This window comes from Malaclemys terrapin, chromosome 18, assembly GCF_027887155.1.
Source record: "Malaclemys terrapin pileata isolate rMalTer1 chromosome 18, rMalTer1.hap1, whole genome shotgun sequence".
Lineage (NCBI taxonomy): Eukaryota > Metazoa > Chordata > Testudines > Emydidae > Malaclemys > Malaclemys terrapin.
The window spans coordinates 9567234-9581972 of record NC_071522.1 but is presented as its reverse complement, the minus strand read 5'-3'; the positions used below and the strand labels follow the sequence as shown (position 1 = coordinate 9581972).

At 44.4% G+C, this 14739-nt stretch overlaps 1 protein-coding gene across 2 annotated transcripts in view; it reads right to left on the bottom strand.

The window, feature by feature from the left end:
* Window positions 1-2090: 2090 nt before the first annotated feature.
* Window positions 2091-14739, bottom strand: part of KSR1 (kinase suppressor of ras 1) — a 120027-nt gene continuing 107378 nt past the window's right edge. For both annotated transcript variants that reach the window (XM_054008244.1, XM_054008243.1), the window contains 5 exons: window positions 12277-12410; window positions 11483-11614; window positions 10950-11085; window positions 9561-9694; window positions 2091-2774 (listed from right to left, as the gene is read on the bottom strand). In XM_054008244.1, coding sequence (XP_053864219.1) covers window positions 2696-2774; window positions 9561-9694; window positions 10950-11085; window positions 11483-11614; window positions 12277-12410 — 615 coding nt within the window. In that variant the 3' untranslated portion in view covers window positions 2091-2695. The remainder of the gene's footprint in view (window positions 2775-9560; window positions 9695-10949; window positions 11086-11482; window positions 11615-12276; window positions 12411-14739) is intronic.

Below are 14739 nucleotides of genomic sequence, written 5' to 3'. Positions count from 1 at the left end.
ACATAAGAAAAGGCAGCTAAAAAATCTCCCTGCAACTTTTGCACAACTGCAAAAGTGCAGTTTCAAAAGTGAAATGAAGCTTTTAAAGAGTGGTTACTTTTTGCCACCGCCACTGGAAAGATCTTTTGTGCTAAAAGTGATACCATGCCATTAGCAGGTAGAAGGAGTGATGCGGGGGAGGCGTTTCCAGGAACTCCATGCTGTGTCATCAGAAATCGTTCTAATTTGGGGCCAGGTTGCAGAGGGGTAGCTGTGTAAGTCTGTATCAGCAAAAACAATGAGGAGTACTTGTAGCACCTTAGAAACTAACAAATTTGTTTGGGCATAAGCTTTCGTGGGCTAAAACCCACTTCATCAGATGCATGGAGTGAAAAATACAGTAGGCAGGTATGTATATTCACTCCTTGTCAACTGTTGGGAATAGGCCACTTCCACCTTGATTGAATTAGCCTCGTTAGCACAGACTCCCCCCCCACTTGGTAAGGCAACTTTTCATGTGCTGTAATATAAATAAAATGTGTGCGTATATACATACATACACATACACACACACACACCTGCCTTCTGTATGGGGGGAAAAGGGGGAACTCAAGTACTGGTTTGATCTAGAGATTAGTATAAGGAAACATCTAAAATCATCTCTCCTGTTTGTGATCATGTCACTCTCTTTCATTCATATGCAGAGGACTTAATAATGAGAATGAACTAAGCAGGCTGTTCAGAAACCTAACCTGAATTGTCAGTCTAGGGCAAAGCAGTGTAACTGAACTCTGCAGGAAGACGCAACAGAGGGTCCTGTGGCACCTTTGAGACTAACAGAAGTACTGGGAGCATAAGCTTTCGTGGGTAAGAACCTCACTTCTTCAGATGCAAGTCTTACATCTGAAGAAGTGAGGCTCTTACCCACGAAAGCTTATGCTCCCAGTACTTCTGTTGGTCTCAAAGGTGCCACAGGACCCTCTGTTGCTTTTTACAGATTCAGACTAACACGGCTACCCGTCTGATACTTGACACTCTGCAGGAAGAGCACACCAGGAAACGAAGCGTTCTGTTCACCCTGAGGTATGAGACATCCTGGGCCTGATTTCCAGACATAGCTCCCAGTGAAGGCAACAGGCTCTGCACGGGCTTAGCAACTTTGAAAGTCAGGCCATCTACGGTTACCGCTTATTTACCAGTGCCTCCCTAGTCTAGTAGGGTCATTTGAAGGCAATTTCTCTTCTCCACTAAAAGCCATGTTGTTTTGCATTGTTACAATGTTAGCAGTTCCAATAAAGAGCCAAAGCCAATTAAAACCGTAGCTCAATTTCTGTCCTGTAGAAACACTAAAGACTGGGGGGGGGGGGGGGGGGAGGGAAGGGGGAAATAATCAATTGATCTTGCTGGGGTCTCAGTAGGTAATTGTTTTTTAACTGAATCCGCTCCGAGGTGATATATACAGCTATGTGTATTACCACCACCAGCGCAGTTTTAGTAAATTGTAAAGGAAATGAGAGCTGGATTCGTACTCTCATTTTACAGCTATGTAACTCCACGGACCCCACTGGAATCACTCCTGATTGACACCATTGTAAGTGAGAGCAGAAGCAGGTCCTGAATGTGGATTATATGCTCTCGAATGCAGCTGGCATGGACAGGATCCTAGTACCCATTATTCAATTACTGTGGAACCTGCTTACAGTGAAACTCCATTTACAATGGAGAAGAATTTAAGTCCCAAATAAGTACAGTGCTGCAATATGCAGATGGCAACTCTGATTACTGTGAATCTGTAAAAGTTAAAGGTGAGATTAAAAAACACCCTTCAAGGATTAAGGTGCCCAGTTTTCACTGAAAGCCAGTGAGATTATGATGCTCCCACTCCCCTCTTTTTTTTTTTTTTTTAAATCCCACCCTCCACTATTCTATGAATAAATGACTATTGATTAGAGTGGAATCCTTTTCTAGCATAGTTCAAGACAAAAGGCCAGGATTCTGATCTCAGTGTAAATCTGGACTCGGAGTTAACACCACTATGGAGGTATTCCACATTTGCAGCAGTGTAACCGAGATCAGAACCAGCCCAAGCTTAGACAAAGTTTCCAGAGAAGATCAGTAATCAAGAGTTTATTAAGTTTGCCCAAACCATAAACACAATACATGCATTTCCTTTCAATAAAATAAAAATCTAACGTTCTTTTAGAAGCTTCCTTATGGAGACACAATGGGGCCATAACTCCATTCCTTCTCACTTGAATTGGCTGCATTAGTGATTTAAAGCTAGCCATTCTCTGACATGTGCAACCTCGATTAGCTTCAGTGGAAACTCTGTGCATGATTTGCAGTGCAGAAATTAGCCCTTAGTTACTCCACAGATGCAACGAAGAACTGGGGGAACAGTTCTTTTCAGTGCCATTTGAATGCTTGCACTTAAAGAAAAATCTTAAATCACCTTTATTATCATCATCATCATCATCATCATCATGTTAAAAAAATATAGCTCACAGAGAAACATATGATGTAAACATTTTTTAAATAATTGCTGGTGCTTAGGCAGAACTCAGACTTCAGAAACAACATACGCCAGTTTGAACGGAGGGGTCGTGTGGCTTTCAGGTAGGGCTGCACCAGTTTCAGAGTTCGGAAGATGCCGTGAAGGTTTCTGATGTGTGTAAGCAGGTAGACAACAATATCAACAAGATAATTACACACCATGCTATATCTTTTGATTACTTGATTCCAGGATTCCCAAGCCAAATCTTTCAAAACGAAGGACAACTTTGCTACTGTTAATGCTGAAAAGAGTGGGGAAGGGAGGGGAAAAAAAGTTATGCATTTTCTTTTTTTTTTATTCGTTGTACAAAGAGCCCTATTAACAGCCCTTATACAGAGTCCTATAAAGGAAATAAAATGTGTTAGGCTCTGCAGTACAGCACAATGCAAGGTCGTCCAACAAAGAAGTTTAAGTGATCAGCAAATAAAATGAACTGTGATAACAGGGCTTGATACTGAAGTCCTTATGTTTTTCATAAGTCCTCCCAATGTTTTTCAGGAGAGGTTGCCCCCAGTGCAAATCTTTTCTACCTCAAAGAGAAATAAATTCCAGAAGGAAGAAGGAAAAAAAAAAAAGTGGGGCATTTTCAAAGGCCCAAAATATGAGCTGGATGCCCGACACCCACTGACTTTAAATGGGTGCTGGAACCCCAGCTGTCCTTTGTGCTTTTGAAAATCTCCCTCTCCCAAAATGGATCTCTCCCCTGCCCAGATGGATCAAAGGTAAGAAACTAGATTGATTCTTAACTGGGGTAGGGACAAAAGGAATAAAAGTCTGGGAAACCATTGTTAAGATGGGAGAAGGAAAATGACTATTGAAAGGTCAAATTTTTATCAAGGAAAAAGGATCAATGTGGCACGGTCAATTAAATCATCTTTTGAAAACCCATCGCTTTTTCTCTCTCCAGACTGTAATAAGGGTCAGTGGAAAGAGACCTTCCTACATTTACTAAAGGTCTGTTGAATCTTGAAAGATTCAATATACCAAAAAATCTCCTCCTTAGAGGACTTAAAAGGCAGGTGCCACAAATGAGTTAAGTATTGAAGAGTACTTTCTTTTACTGTACAATATTGTACACGAACATCTGGCTATCTGGAAATGTAATATCATGTATGTAAAGAGACATTCATCTCCAGAAAACACTCACTGGAGATCATTTGGCTTCACTGAAAATTAGTGCAAAGGGATAGTGGCTCTTGCTTCATAGCCTGCCAAACTAAAATGTATGTTTGGACTCACGATCTATAACGGCTTGTCTACATGTGGCCTCTTAGGAAAGTTAATCCAAATTAACTAGAGTTGTGAATTTAAAGTGGATTTGTTAATCCCTGTGTGGACACGGATTGAAAATTAAAGTAGCTTTAATTTAGTTTAGTTTAACCCTGAATGAGAGTGTCCACACAGAAGTTTAACGCACTTTAATCATTTTCATTGAAATCAGTCACTGAACTCTTCGCTTTCCAATGGAAAAGTTAACTCTGATTAATTTATCCTGAGTGTCCCCATGTAGAGAAAGCTCTTAAAAAAAAAAATTGTTGTGCTCGAGCTTGATTCAAAGCTCCAACACATGCTTAAATTGAAGTAGTGGAACTTAAAGCAAAGCCCTTTGCGAATAGGGGCCTAATCAGCAAAGCGAATAAAATGACTGATTACATTTAAATGGCTGGATTGTTCCTGGGCCTGCGTGGGCGTGTAGAGGAGAAGGCGAAACCACAAGTTATTTAAAAGTTACAACTGGTACCAAATGGAGGGCTGCTCTACACTACAAAGTTAGGTTGGCTTCACTACATCGCTCAGGGCTGTGAAACAGACGAGTTCTTCCATCGACCTAGATACTGCCTCTCAGATGGAAGGGGTTCTTCCATCACTGCAGTAGTGTCTGCAGCTGTACTGCAGAAGTGTTTTAGCATAGGTTTCCTTGCTCAAGGCGTGTCTATCTCCTGCCAGTTCTCTCCCCTGGAAAGCGAGGCGTTCACTGACCGATTTCAATGGAAGTGAGGAGCCCAAATACCCTTTCGGGACCTAAGTCTCAGTCACCAAACTCCGCAACCAGTTCCCATTCAAGTCAATGACAAAAAATTGTGGAGGGAGGCAGTGCACACGTGATGGCACCCTCCCCCCCACCTCCCCTGGCACCCACCACCAGGAGGCGAGGGGGCTTTCTGGACCTGAGAAGGGCCCGGCCCCAGGAGCACATGCAGTGACAGTGCCAGGTGAGTGTGTTGCCGGGAGGGAGAGGGGGGACTGGAGTCCTCCTCTCCAGCCCCAGCCCTGGGGCAGCCTACCTGCACCCCAAACTCCTCATCCCCAGTCCTGACCCACCCCAGAGCCATCACCCCCCCTCTGCCCTAGCCCCCTCCTGCACTGTGACCCCTTCATCTCTGGCCCCACCCTAAACCCCTCACCCCCAGCCAGAGCCCTCATCTCCCCACCCCACATTGTGCAATATAGGGAAACTGTTAAAATGTTTCCAGTCCATTTTTACATTATTTTATGGCAGGCATGGGGGTGGGGTGGGGGAGCCTTGGACCCGTTCTGGGCACCACCAAAAATGATACTAACTTGCCACCCCGTTCAACGTTAGTTCCTAATAATTTGTGCCTGTGAAAACAAAACATTCAGGAGCTACACAGCACAGCAATAACGATTTGAGGTGTAAGGGCTCACAGCTGCTTGAGTCCTGTGCCACTCTTTGTTGGATGAAACTTGTAGAATGCACACAACCGAAAACAACATTTAGCAACTACAAAACAACCCACAACTACAGAATCCAAACACAGTGCCATTTCTGTTGCTTATGCCTTGCTAGTAGTAGGCGTTAGACAGTAATCACAAGACCATTTCAAGGAAGAAATTACAGTCTGCCCTGTTGAAATGATTCAGAAGTGAACACAAATGGCCATGTTGTTAGTTGACAGCAATTTTTCTTGAAGACAAGCATTGTTATTCAAGTTAACAGCCCACACCAAGAGAAAAGACAGGAGAGAGGAATTCGTAAAGTGTTGGTTATGTCCAAAGGTTAAAAAATTTGGTAGTTTTGTTTTTAAGTGAGAGATGATTGTCCAAGTTGTCGATTAGGATACAACACATGGAAGCATGCAAGGCAGACCCAGTTATTGCACCAGTAGCTACAACCTATAAAAGATAGGAAGAAAAAAAAACAAAAAAAACAATAAGAGTTAGTTTGCAGTCACTAGAAGCAAGCTTTAGAGAATTATACATTGTGAGGCTTATCCTAAAATAAATCAAGGGGTTAGTGTAGTGATTCGCAAAGTGCATGGTGAACCCAAACAATTTGCCAGAGAGGGTGTGAACCTCTGTTTATTGTGGCTCAGAAATCACAGAGCTTGCATTTAAAAATGAGAAGTCAGTCTCTAGCTGTTATGGTTATGAAGAAAACCTTCAAAAAACATGACCTGAACGTAACCAATCCAGTAATGTCTGCCTGAAACAGACAGAGCCTGAAACAATAGCTCTGAGTTGTGAACTGCCCCATTCATTCACCGGGCACCAATTTAAATGCCAATGTTGATAATTAACACTGTTGACACTTACAAAATTTCACCATTAAAAGCATGCAAAAAAGGAGAGGAAGTATCAATTTATGAAGATCTACCCAAACTCAGAGCTTGTCTACACAGGGAAATTGGCCATACTAGCTATTGCAGAATATGCTATTCCACACACTATTCCAGAATAAAAGTGATTTTATTCCAGATTAATGACTCCGCTTTGGAAGTGCACTAATCATTCCAGAATAAAGTGATTTATTCCAGAAGTGCACCCACACGGGGACCTATTCCAAAATAGCCACTGCAGAATAGCTTGCGCCCCATAGTTGTTCCAGTCCATCTCCCCATATAGACAAGCCTCAGTGACCACTTCTTTTGGGGATGCCTTTGAGAACACATGGGATGGGGCCTACAGGGGTCACTATTGGATTCATGAATTGACCTTCCAAAGTTTTGGGAAATGCTAAGTTAGCGAAAAGGTGCCAGACCATTCATAAAAATTCAGAGTGGCCACTTATCTAGCAGAAGTGTCCTTTATTGCGCAGAGAAACACAACAAAGTCACTGAACAGAATCATTGGACATTTTAAGATATACTGCACATTCCGTACAATACTGTGCTCTTCTGTACTGTACTTATCTACAGCAAGGAAAGCAGACTCCTTTTGGACACGCCGCTGAGTCAGATTTGCTAGACAAACCTCATAGCCAATGAGCAGTCACATCACCCAAATGGGTAAACGATTTAGAGTCACAGAAAGAAGGATCAGTGTAAGTGAATACAAAGGGAGGGGAAACGTCACAATGGAAACTGGACGGCTCAGCGGTGACTTGGCAATGGGTTAGGGAGCCCTTCACCTCTACATAGCAAGTTAGAAGTGAGCCAAGGCTGGTTGTGGCTGCATTTTGACGTAATGGGCGATCCCAATCCCATCCCTAGTGGCAAGTGCCCAGTGACATTTGGAATTCAGTGAGGTCCTTCCTGGCCAATCAAAATGGGGTTGGAGATCCAGCCACCCTATCAAACAGGGCGGAGGCATGTTGAGGAACACTCATGCTGCTGGTAGGCTGGAGCTAAACAGAGGGCTTCCCTCTCCAGGGCTGTCAGTCTAGCACCTTTCAAAAAGATTTTAAAAATACCTCTGTGTAGAGGAAAGCTATTCAGATAAAGGGTCTGATGGGAGCAGACATGTGCGTGCTTTTGAAAGCCCCATTAAGTATCCACATCTTTATGCACCTAAACACCTTTAAAAATCGGACCCCAAATCTCTACGTGCAAAAAAGCTATTGATGATCTTAGCATCTTTCAGCTATGAAATAGAACCATACATATTAAGATATGCTTTATAAGGTAAGTGGGAATTTTCAGATAGTAGACAGTGTACAGATCACATTCTATGTTCTGGTTAATTATCTCTCAGGAGATGACACAAAGGGATAGGATTCATCTCCACTGTAACTTCATCAGCTACTGACCTCATCCTGTAACTGCTCCGGGGGTGGAACTGCCACTGAATTCACTGGGAGTTTTATGCACAAAACAGGATCCGGCCCACTTTTTACTATCTAACGCTGCTAACGCAATCAAAGAGGGATTTCTAAGGTAAAATCTTATTAGACCAGAGGGGAGAAAAAAAAGAACGGGCTATTTCTCTTATAACAGAAGCACAGGTAGGAAAGCAGCGTAATTATATGCAATACATGTGCTCACATATTTTAGCTTAAGTTTCAACATCATTTTCAAATATGTGTAAAAATAAAACCCAACCCTTGAAATTGTCTTTGGATTTTATAATTAATCCCGAAGAGTCTATGATCACATTTCTTAAAGGTCAGAGCTCAATCAACAATAGCAAGGACTCAGGTTAAATTGCCCCATTGTCGCTGCTGGAGCATTCAGGGAGCAAAGAAGACACTTGGCTTTCCCAGCAGCAGGCCATCGTGCAGTATCTGTATAACTGGTGATATATTTGACCTGTTCTTTTTAAGAACATTTGTGTTCTAGCTTTAGAAAAATTACTATAATGGGACAAGTATAAAGGATTCACGGTGCTTTATGCTTAAAGCAGAGATTGATGCAGAGAGGAAAAATATCAGAAAGCTCTATTTCTCAATGACTGGACAGTAAATGTTCATTCTTTGCTGAGAGTAGTGTCCTTTTGTATAGTAATGATGCCAGGGTCTTGAAGGAAAGTCACAATTCAGAATGAATTCAAAGTATTCAGAATTCCGTGTCAGGAAGATTTTGCACAGGGAAATTGGTGAAGTGTTCAAAGAGTAGAAATCAGGAAATGCAGTGGTAATTGCAATACAGAAAAAAGGTGAAGCATTTGAGGTGTTATGGCAAGATACCGCAGGAGGATCACGAAAGGTTAAGAGATGGGAAAGAAGATGATCAAACCATTGGAAAAAAAGGAGAGAGAAAAACAAACATTAGAAGTTCTGTTCATGAAAATATAGCAATGAGCAAAATATTCCCTAAGAATGGAATTCTCCCTAGTACACTGGGCCTCAGGACCTCACATAAACCCCGCTTTGGGGAACTGGTTCTGGAAAGCATACAAGCATATGCGTAATTTTAAGCATGTCCCTAAGTCCCACTAACTTCAATGGAAATAAAGCGCGTTCCTGAGATCAGGATACTTTCTTGAATCGGGGCGTAAAGGCCCAATTCTGCAAATCCTTATTCTTTTGAGTAGCCCTTCCTCGCATTAGTCATGTAAGCACATAACGAATGCTGATGGAGTTACACTGACATTCAACTGGTATGAGATGAAATCAGGCCCACTGGCTACAGTGTTGACTCAGTGCTGCTCCCATTGAAGTCAAGGGAAGAAGAACTCCCATTGGTTTCAATGCACACCGAATCAGAAGCTACGTCCCCCTGAGTTAGTGGCTATTCATGAGACTGCGGTTAAAATGTTCAGGCCCTGTGGTACAAGGGGCTTTATCCTATTCTTCCACACTAAGGTGAATTTCACATCAGATTTTGGTTTATCCCTATCATTTACTTCAGAGACTCAACCATTTAGGTTACAGCTATAATCCCATAGGTCAATCCTCAGAATATATTCCAGCACATCCCTTTGCCATGCGCCCTTTCCAGCCACTACCACCCAATTTTGAGGCCAAGATGGCCCCTCCCACATTACATGGTTGTTTCTGCCACTTTCCACCAACCCCGATGGACTTTCTGCCTCAGAAGCGGATTTAAAACCAAGGGTGAATAACTGACAATGGATTTACTCTTCCTTTTAAAGTAGGAATAATGTTTGAGTCTGCATTTTTGGGGGAGGAGGAGAGGGGGAAAAAAAAAAAAAAAAAAAAAATCAATAAAGACATTTAAAAAAATGGAATTAATCATTTTATGCTGGGGAAGGGGTTAAGTGTTCTTTAAGTTAGTGAATATCAAATAAATATAGCCCAGTTATTACAGCATTATACAGAAGAGAGAAAAAAATAGTACATTCTATGGGTCAAACCCCACTCCCATGGAAGTGGGTAGGAGATACTCACTCTGCAGATTTCCAGAAGTGTCCAGGATGCGACAGCCGTCTGTTCAGTTTTGGCAGTTTTTCAAGCATATCCACGAGGAGAGTAAAGCTGGGTCTCTCGCTGAGGTCTAAAGACCAACATGCTGAGAGGATTTCCTGAGGACGACATTTTGGGAGGGGGAGGGGGGTCATTATCATCCTGTTTCCTTCAAGAGGCCAGTGACGGGGCCAAATGACTAGGGATTCCGGATGCTTCTGTTTTTGGGCACCCAACTTTTGTGACACTGAAGGGGCCTGATTTTCAGACAGCAGGTGCTCAGCTGCTTCTGAAAATTGGAGTCTCTCAAGTTGAGTGCCCAAAGCCACCAGTCACTTGAAAATCTTGACTTTGCTCTTTATTCCATAGTTAGTTATTCAGGACAAGGGGACATGCTTCAAACAATCCTGCCAACAGCCTAAACAATACAGAGCTTGTGGATTTCTACAAGACGAGTGAAATTCATCCGCTCCCCTCCCCAATACACACGTGTCCAGCCCCTGAACAAATGATTGGTGTGAGAGAAACTACACGGAGACCTATTCCAGCTTGTGGGCAGCGTACAGAGCAACCCTGCAGGTTCTCCACAAAAAGAGCTCCAGCCCCTGGACTTGAACCAGGGCTGCAGCCACAGGACCAAAGAAATCCCAGCCCAGTGACTGTGCTGTCCCTTCTCCCCTGGCTCCTTGGGAAATCCCAACTGCACTGTCCTACGAGGAGCTGGCACAGGATTCTGATCCAGCATGTGCGGAGCCTGACACCCGTGCAGCCACCTCTCTCCTTGGTAGCAAACCACAGAGGTTCCAGGCTGCAGGGGGACATCCATGGCTCTTACTGAGAGAGGTAAATGTAAGCGGATACAAAAGCTGTGCTATCTGACACTATCTCCTCCAAGTGGAACAGTCTGGGGATAATTCTGGGAGTATAAGTCTACAGAAAATGGGAATCCTGACCCCACCAAAATAAAAGGGAGTTTTGCCAATGACTTTGCCATTTCACCCAATGAGCTAAGCACCCAGTTCCTTCTCTGTTCAGCGTTTGGGCAAGGGAACGCCTTTCACCATGAGAACGGCAGCTAGTTTGTAAAGCTCTTTGAGGCAGGCACCTTTTTTTTGTTCTGTGTTTGTACAGCACCTAGCACAGTGAAGCTCTGGTCCATGACTGGGCCAGAATGCCACGTGGTACTTAAGTGTGTACGTATCTGAATTGGGGCAAAATAGCTGGTAAGGTACTATTGATTTTTAGGGTGTTTTTTCCTTTTCCTTCAGAATTTTGATTGATGCTTCAATTACATATACCTTTAAGCTCCCCCCTCCTCTCTAGACCTGTTACAGAAGCTCTGATCATTGGCTCTTTGAAAGGATTTCAACTTACGCTGACTTCTTTCCCTAAACTAACTGTAGCAAGGACATGCTTCACTCCTTCTCCGCTTCCGATCTGCCAGATGAGTGCTTCAGCTGGCTGGCTCTTGAAAGGCCATTCTCTTGCTTGGAGCTCATACCAAACCGTCCTGAAACACCAGTAAATAAATTAAGCCTCACAGCATCCCTGTGAGGAAGGCAGAGTACTGACATCCCTGTTTTACAGATAGGGACACTCGGGCACTGATCAGTTATGGGATATGACCAATATCCTAGAGGAATAAAACACAACTCCTGCCTCCCCGTCCTGTGCTTTAACCACAAGGCAATTCTTCCTCTCTGATAAAAAAGTCTGCTGGCTTACATCTTTTGCCACAAGGGTTTGAACAGCACAGAAGAAAACCCCACCATTATTCAGATCTCTGTGCTTGAGGCCGAATCCAAAGCCCATTCCAATGAATGTGATTCTTTCCCTTTGCTTTGGATCAGGCCATCATTTAGCGGGTTCACGCATCCCTACACTCTACCAATGAGTCACATTCTTACCCGAAAGCATAGACGTCTGCAGCCTTGGAGAAGGGCAGCTTGTCTTCGTCTTTCCCAGGAGACATCTCACGAACAATTTCAGGGGCCAGATAGCACAGCCAGTCATGGGGCAGTTTCAGTTCATTTTCACGCCTGAGTTCAAGGAGGAAGTGAGATTAGCTAACCCCTTTTACATGCCCTTGAGCACAGCACAGAGCTAGCTGTAGGAACCCTTGATGGAAAGTCTTTTACTCTGTACATTTCTTCTTTAAGTTTTGTTTACCATATAAATATACTGGGCCTAATTCTCAGGGGCTCCATTCCGGCACTTGCTCCTTATGTTCTGAGGCTGTGCAGGGGTCTGCTCAGCCCCTGATGTAATTTAGAGCAACCTGGAGGCTGCTCTATCTTCTACTAATTCCCATAGACCCTGGGAAGCAGAGGAGGGCTGTAGTGTAATGAATTCTGACAACACACACACACACACACACACACACACACACACCCTTTTGCCTCTAACACTGAGGGCTGGGGCAGTTGGTACCAAGCCATTATGTCAGCACTAAACGATGCTGGAAGGATCTCTGTGCGGGGGCCAATTTCCTCCTGCTTTAAAACCCCTTTATTCTGCCAGAGTGCCTTAGCAGGACAGACAGACACACACCACTTTTCAAACCTGGGTGTCTAAAGTTAGGTGTCTATATCATTTCTCCTGATTTACACCGGTGTAATGGAGATCACAATCCAGCCCCTTGTCTAGTTGGTCACTATTTCTTGTTTCAGAAATGGACTAGAGACGTTAAGCGTTAACTTACCTTCCTTCCTGAACCACACCCGAAATTCCGAATAGTCCAAAGTCTGTGATCACCACTTTGCCATTGTCATAGAAAACATTCTTGGACTTCAAATCTTTATGCACAATCCCCTTTGCATGAAGATACCCCATGCCCTGGAAAAGATGGATACACTTGGCTGTAACCCTACCTTACACAGACCCCATTTCCATAGGACCTGGTTGTGTGTGATGTTCTTTTAACAGATTTATTCTCCCTCCACCCCGTGATCTATTTTTGCCAGTTTCCAGATGGGAGGCTTAGGGAGCCTGGGTGACTTAAGGAAGTCTGCGGGAGAGCAGGGAATTGAACCGGTCTTCATCTCAGGCTAATGCACTACTCAGCTCCCAGACCCCCTTCCCCTTCCCAACACAGCCCTGTTGGGGCTTCCGGTTCTCTGCTTTGACCATCTCTGTACCCTACAGGGGGAGGGGGAAAGGATGCCAATCAGCAGCTTAGTGGGGGAAGAGGAGGGACACGGATGGGAAGGGAGTAGATTTCTAGTATCTGCAGCCTCATCATTTATTTTGAGTACCTAATACCAATCCACGTTCCTGCCCATGGACCAGAGCTCCTGTCGTAACATATTGCTGGGTTGCTACAGCACAGAGACTGACACTTCCCTCTCCAGCTATGCAGCCTCTAAGCCCACAATGTAGCACTGCCTGCCGCATGCTGTGGAAAAAGCATCTGGTTCATTTACTGCCAGGGACATCTGCCTACGTGCATTCGTTATCCAGCTTCTGTCAGCAATCGGCTGCCAGTGAGCGGCCTTCCCAAGCTGAGGCCGACACTAGCGGTGACAAAGCAAGCATACCTAGCACATTAGGAAACAGAACAGTACTTTCCTCTTGGGCTTCAGCAGCAGGAGAACAGGAGCGTCAAATGCCCAGCCTACAGCCCCAGTCCACTTGATGCATCACTGGGTACGTCTATGCAGTGAGCCTCTGAGCCTGGGTTGACAGATTTGGGCTTGCGCTACGGCGCTAAAAATAGCTGTTAAGATGCTACACCCCTCGCTAGACTTCAGACCGCGCCGCAAGGTAAAAAGCGCTGTGTACACCGCTGGTTTCAGTGTAGTAGCATCAGCCTCGTGAACCCAAGTCTGTAGATCCAGGCTCGGAGGATCGCTGCCACCTGCTGCCTGCATGCACCCTATATGGCCCGCCATGCAGACTCTGCAGAAGTTAAGTGCAAGGGTTGGAGAGTTCAAAATAAAATTGAGTGTAGACAAGGCCCCCGAGACCGCAGACAGACTGCCGGAAACAACTGCTCTGAGAGGTGTGAACTCCCAGGCCACTGGGGTGTTGAGACCTAAACCTAACAGACACTTTCTTTACATGTTGATATGAACCCTCTTGCTGCTGACCATTTTAGCAGATGGGATGGGAAAGGAAAGCAGGTGGAGTGAAACCTTGGGGGGGGAGGGGGGGGAAGAGAGAGAGAGACTTGGGCTAAAAGATGCAGAAGGGAGAAAGGAGGAGAGGTGCAGGCAGAGAAGGGGAGAGAGAAACGTAAAGTATGATGGGGAAGAAAGCAAAAGAAGAGGGCAGAAATAGCAGTCGTTAAAGCTGAGCACATTTTCCCTATTGAGTGATACTGAATGGGACAGTCCATATCATTATTTAACAAGAGCTTAGGTGCTTATATACTAAGCCATGATCTTTGTGCCAGCCTCCCATTGAAACCAGCAGGAGATCCAATGTGGATTGAGGGAAGCGAGTATATAGCCCCAAGTTTACCCCCCAGCCCACAGATCAGAATTACAGAAAGCTGAGCCAGCCACCCCCGGAGTACAGCACATTTGGCTGCATTTCAAAAGCTTTCATCAGAGCCAAGTCAAGGAAGTTAATGAGTAACTTGCCCAAGGTCACAGGGCAACCTGGGGGCAGAGTCAGGAACAGAAAGCAGGCTGCCCGAGTTACAGCCCCACACATTGTCCTATAAAAACCCCTCACAAAATCCATCAACCCTGGGAGTTTCCTGGTCAACTGGAAGAATCTTCTGCCCAAGAGGAAAGTCATTATTGTGAATCTGCATTTGGAGTAAAGCAGACCGTGAACTCAAGCAGCCCCAAGGAACAGCTTATATGACAGAGAAAGCCAAAGAGTCTTGCATTTGGCATGCCTTGTAATTATTATCTCATGAGAAGCAGGAAGTGAGATTAGCCCAGCTTTCGACAGCATGGAAAAGCCCAGATAAGCCAAGAAACGTATCAGTAGAGGAGAGCGAGGTCTGTAGCAAGAACTTCAACATAGCACTGTATTTAAAAGAATACCAGAGCAGGGTTATCCACGGGTATGATCATTTCTTATACATTAGCATCATGGTGGTGTCTCTTGCATGACTAATGAGGCAGCGCCTGGACATTCAAAGAGTTTCTTCCTCTTACTATAGCAGAATTCTTATCATAGACTTCATCCACGCTGGCGATTCACCTCAGTT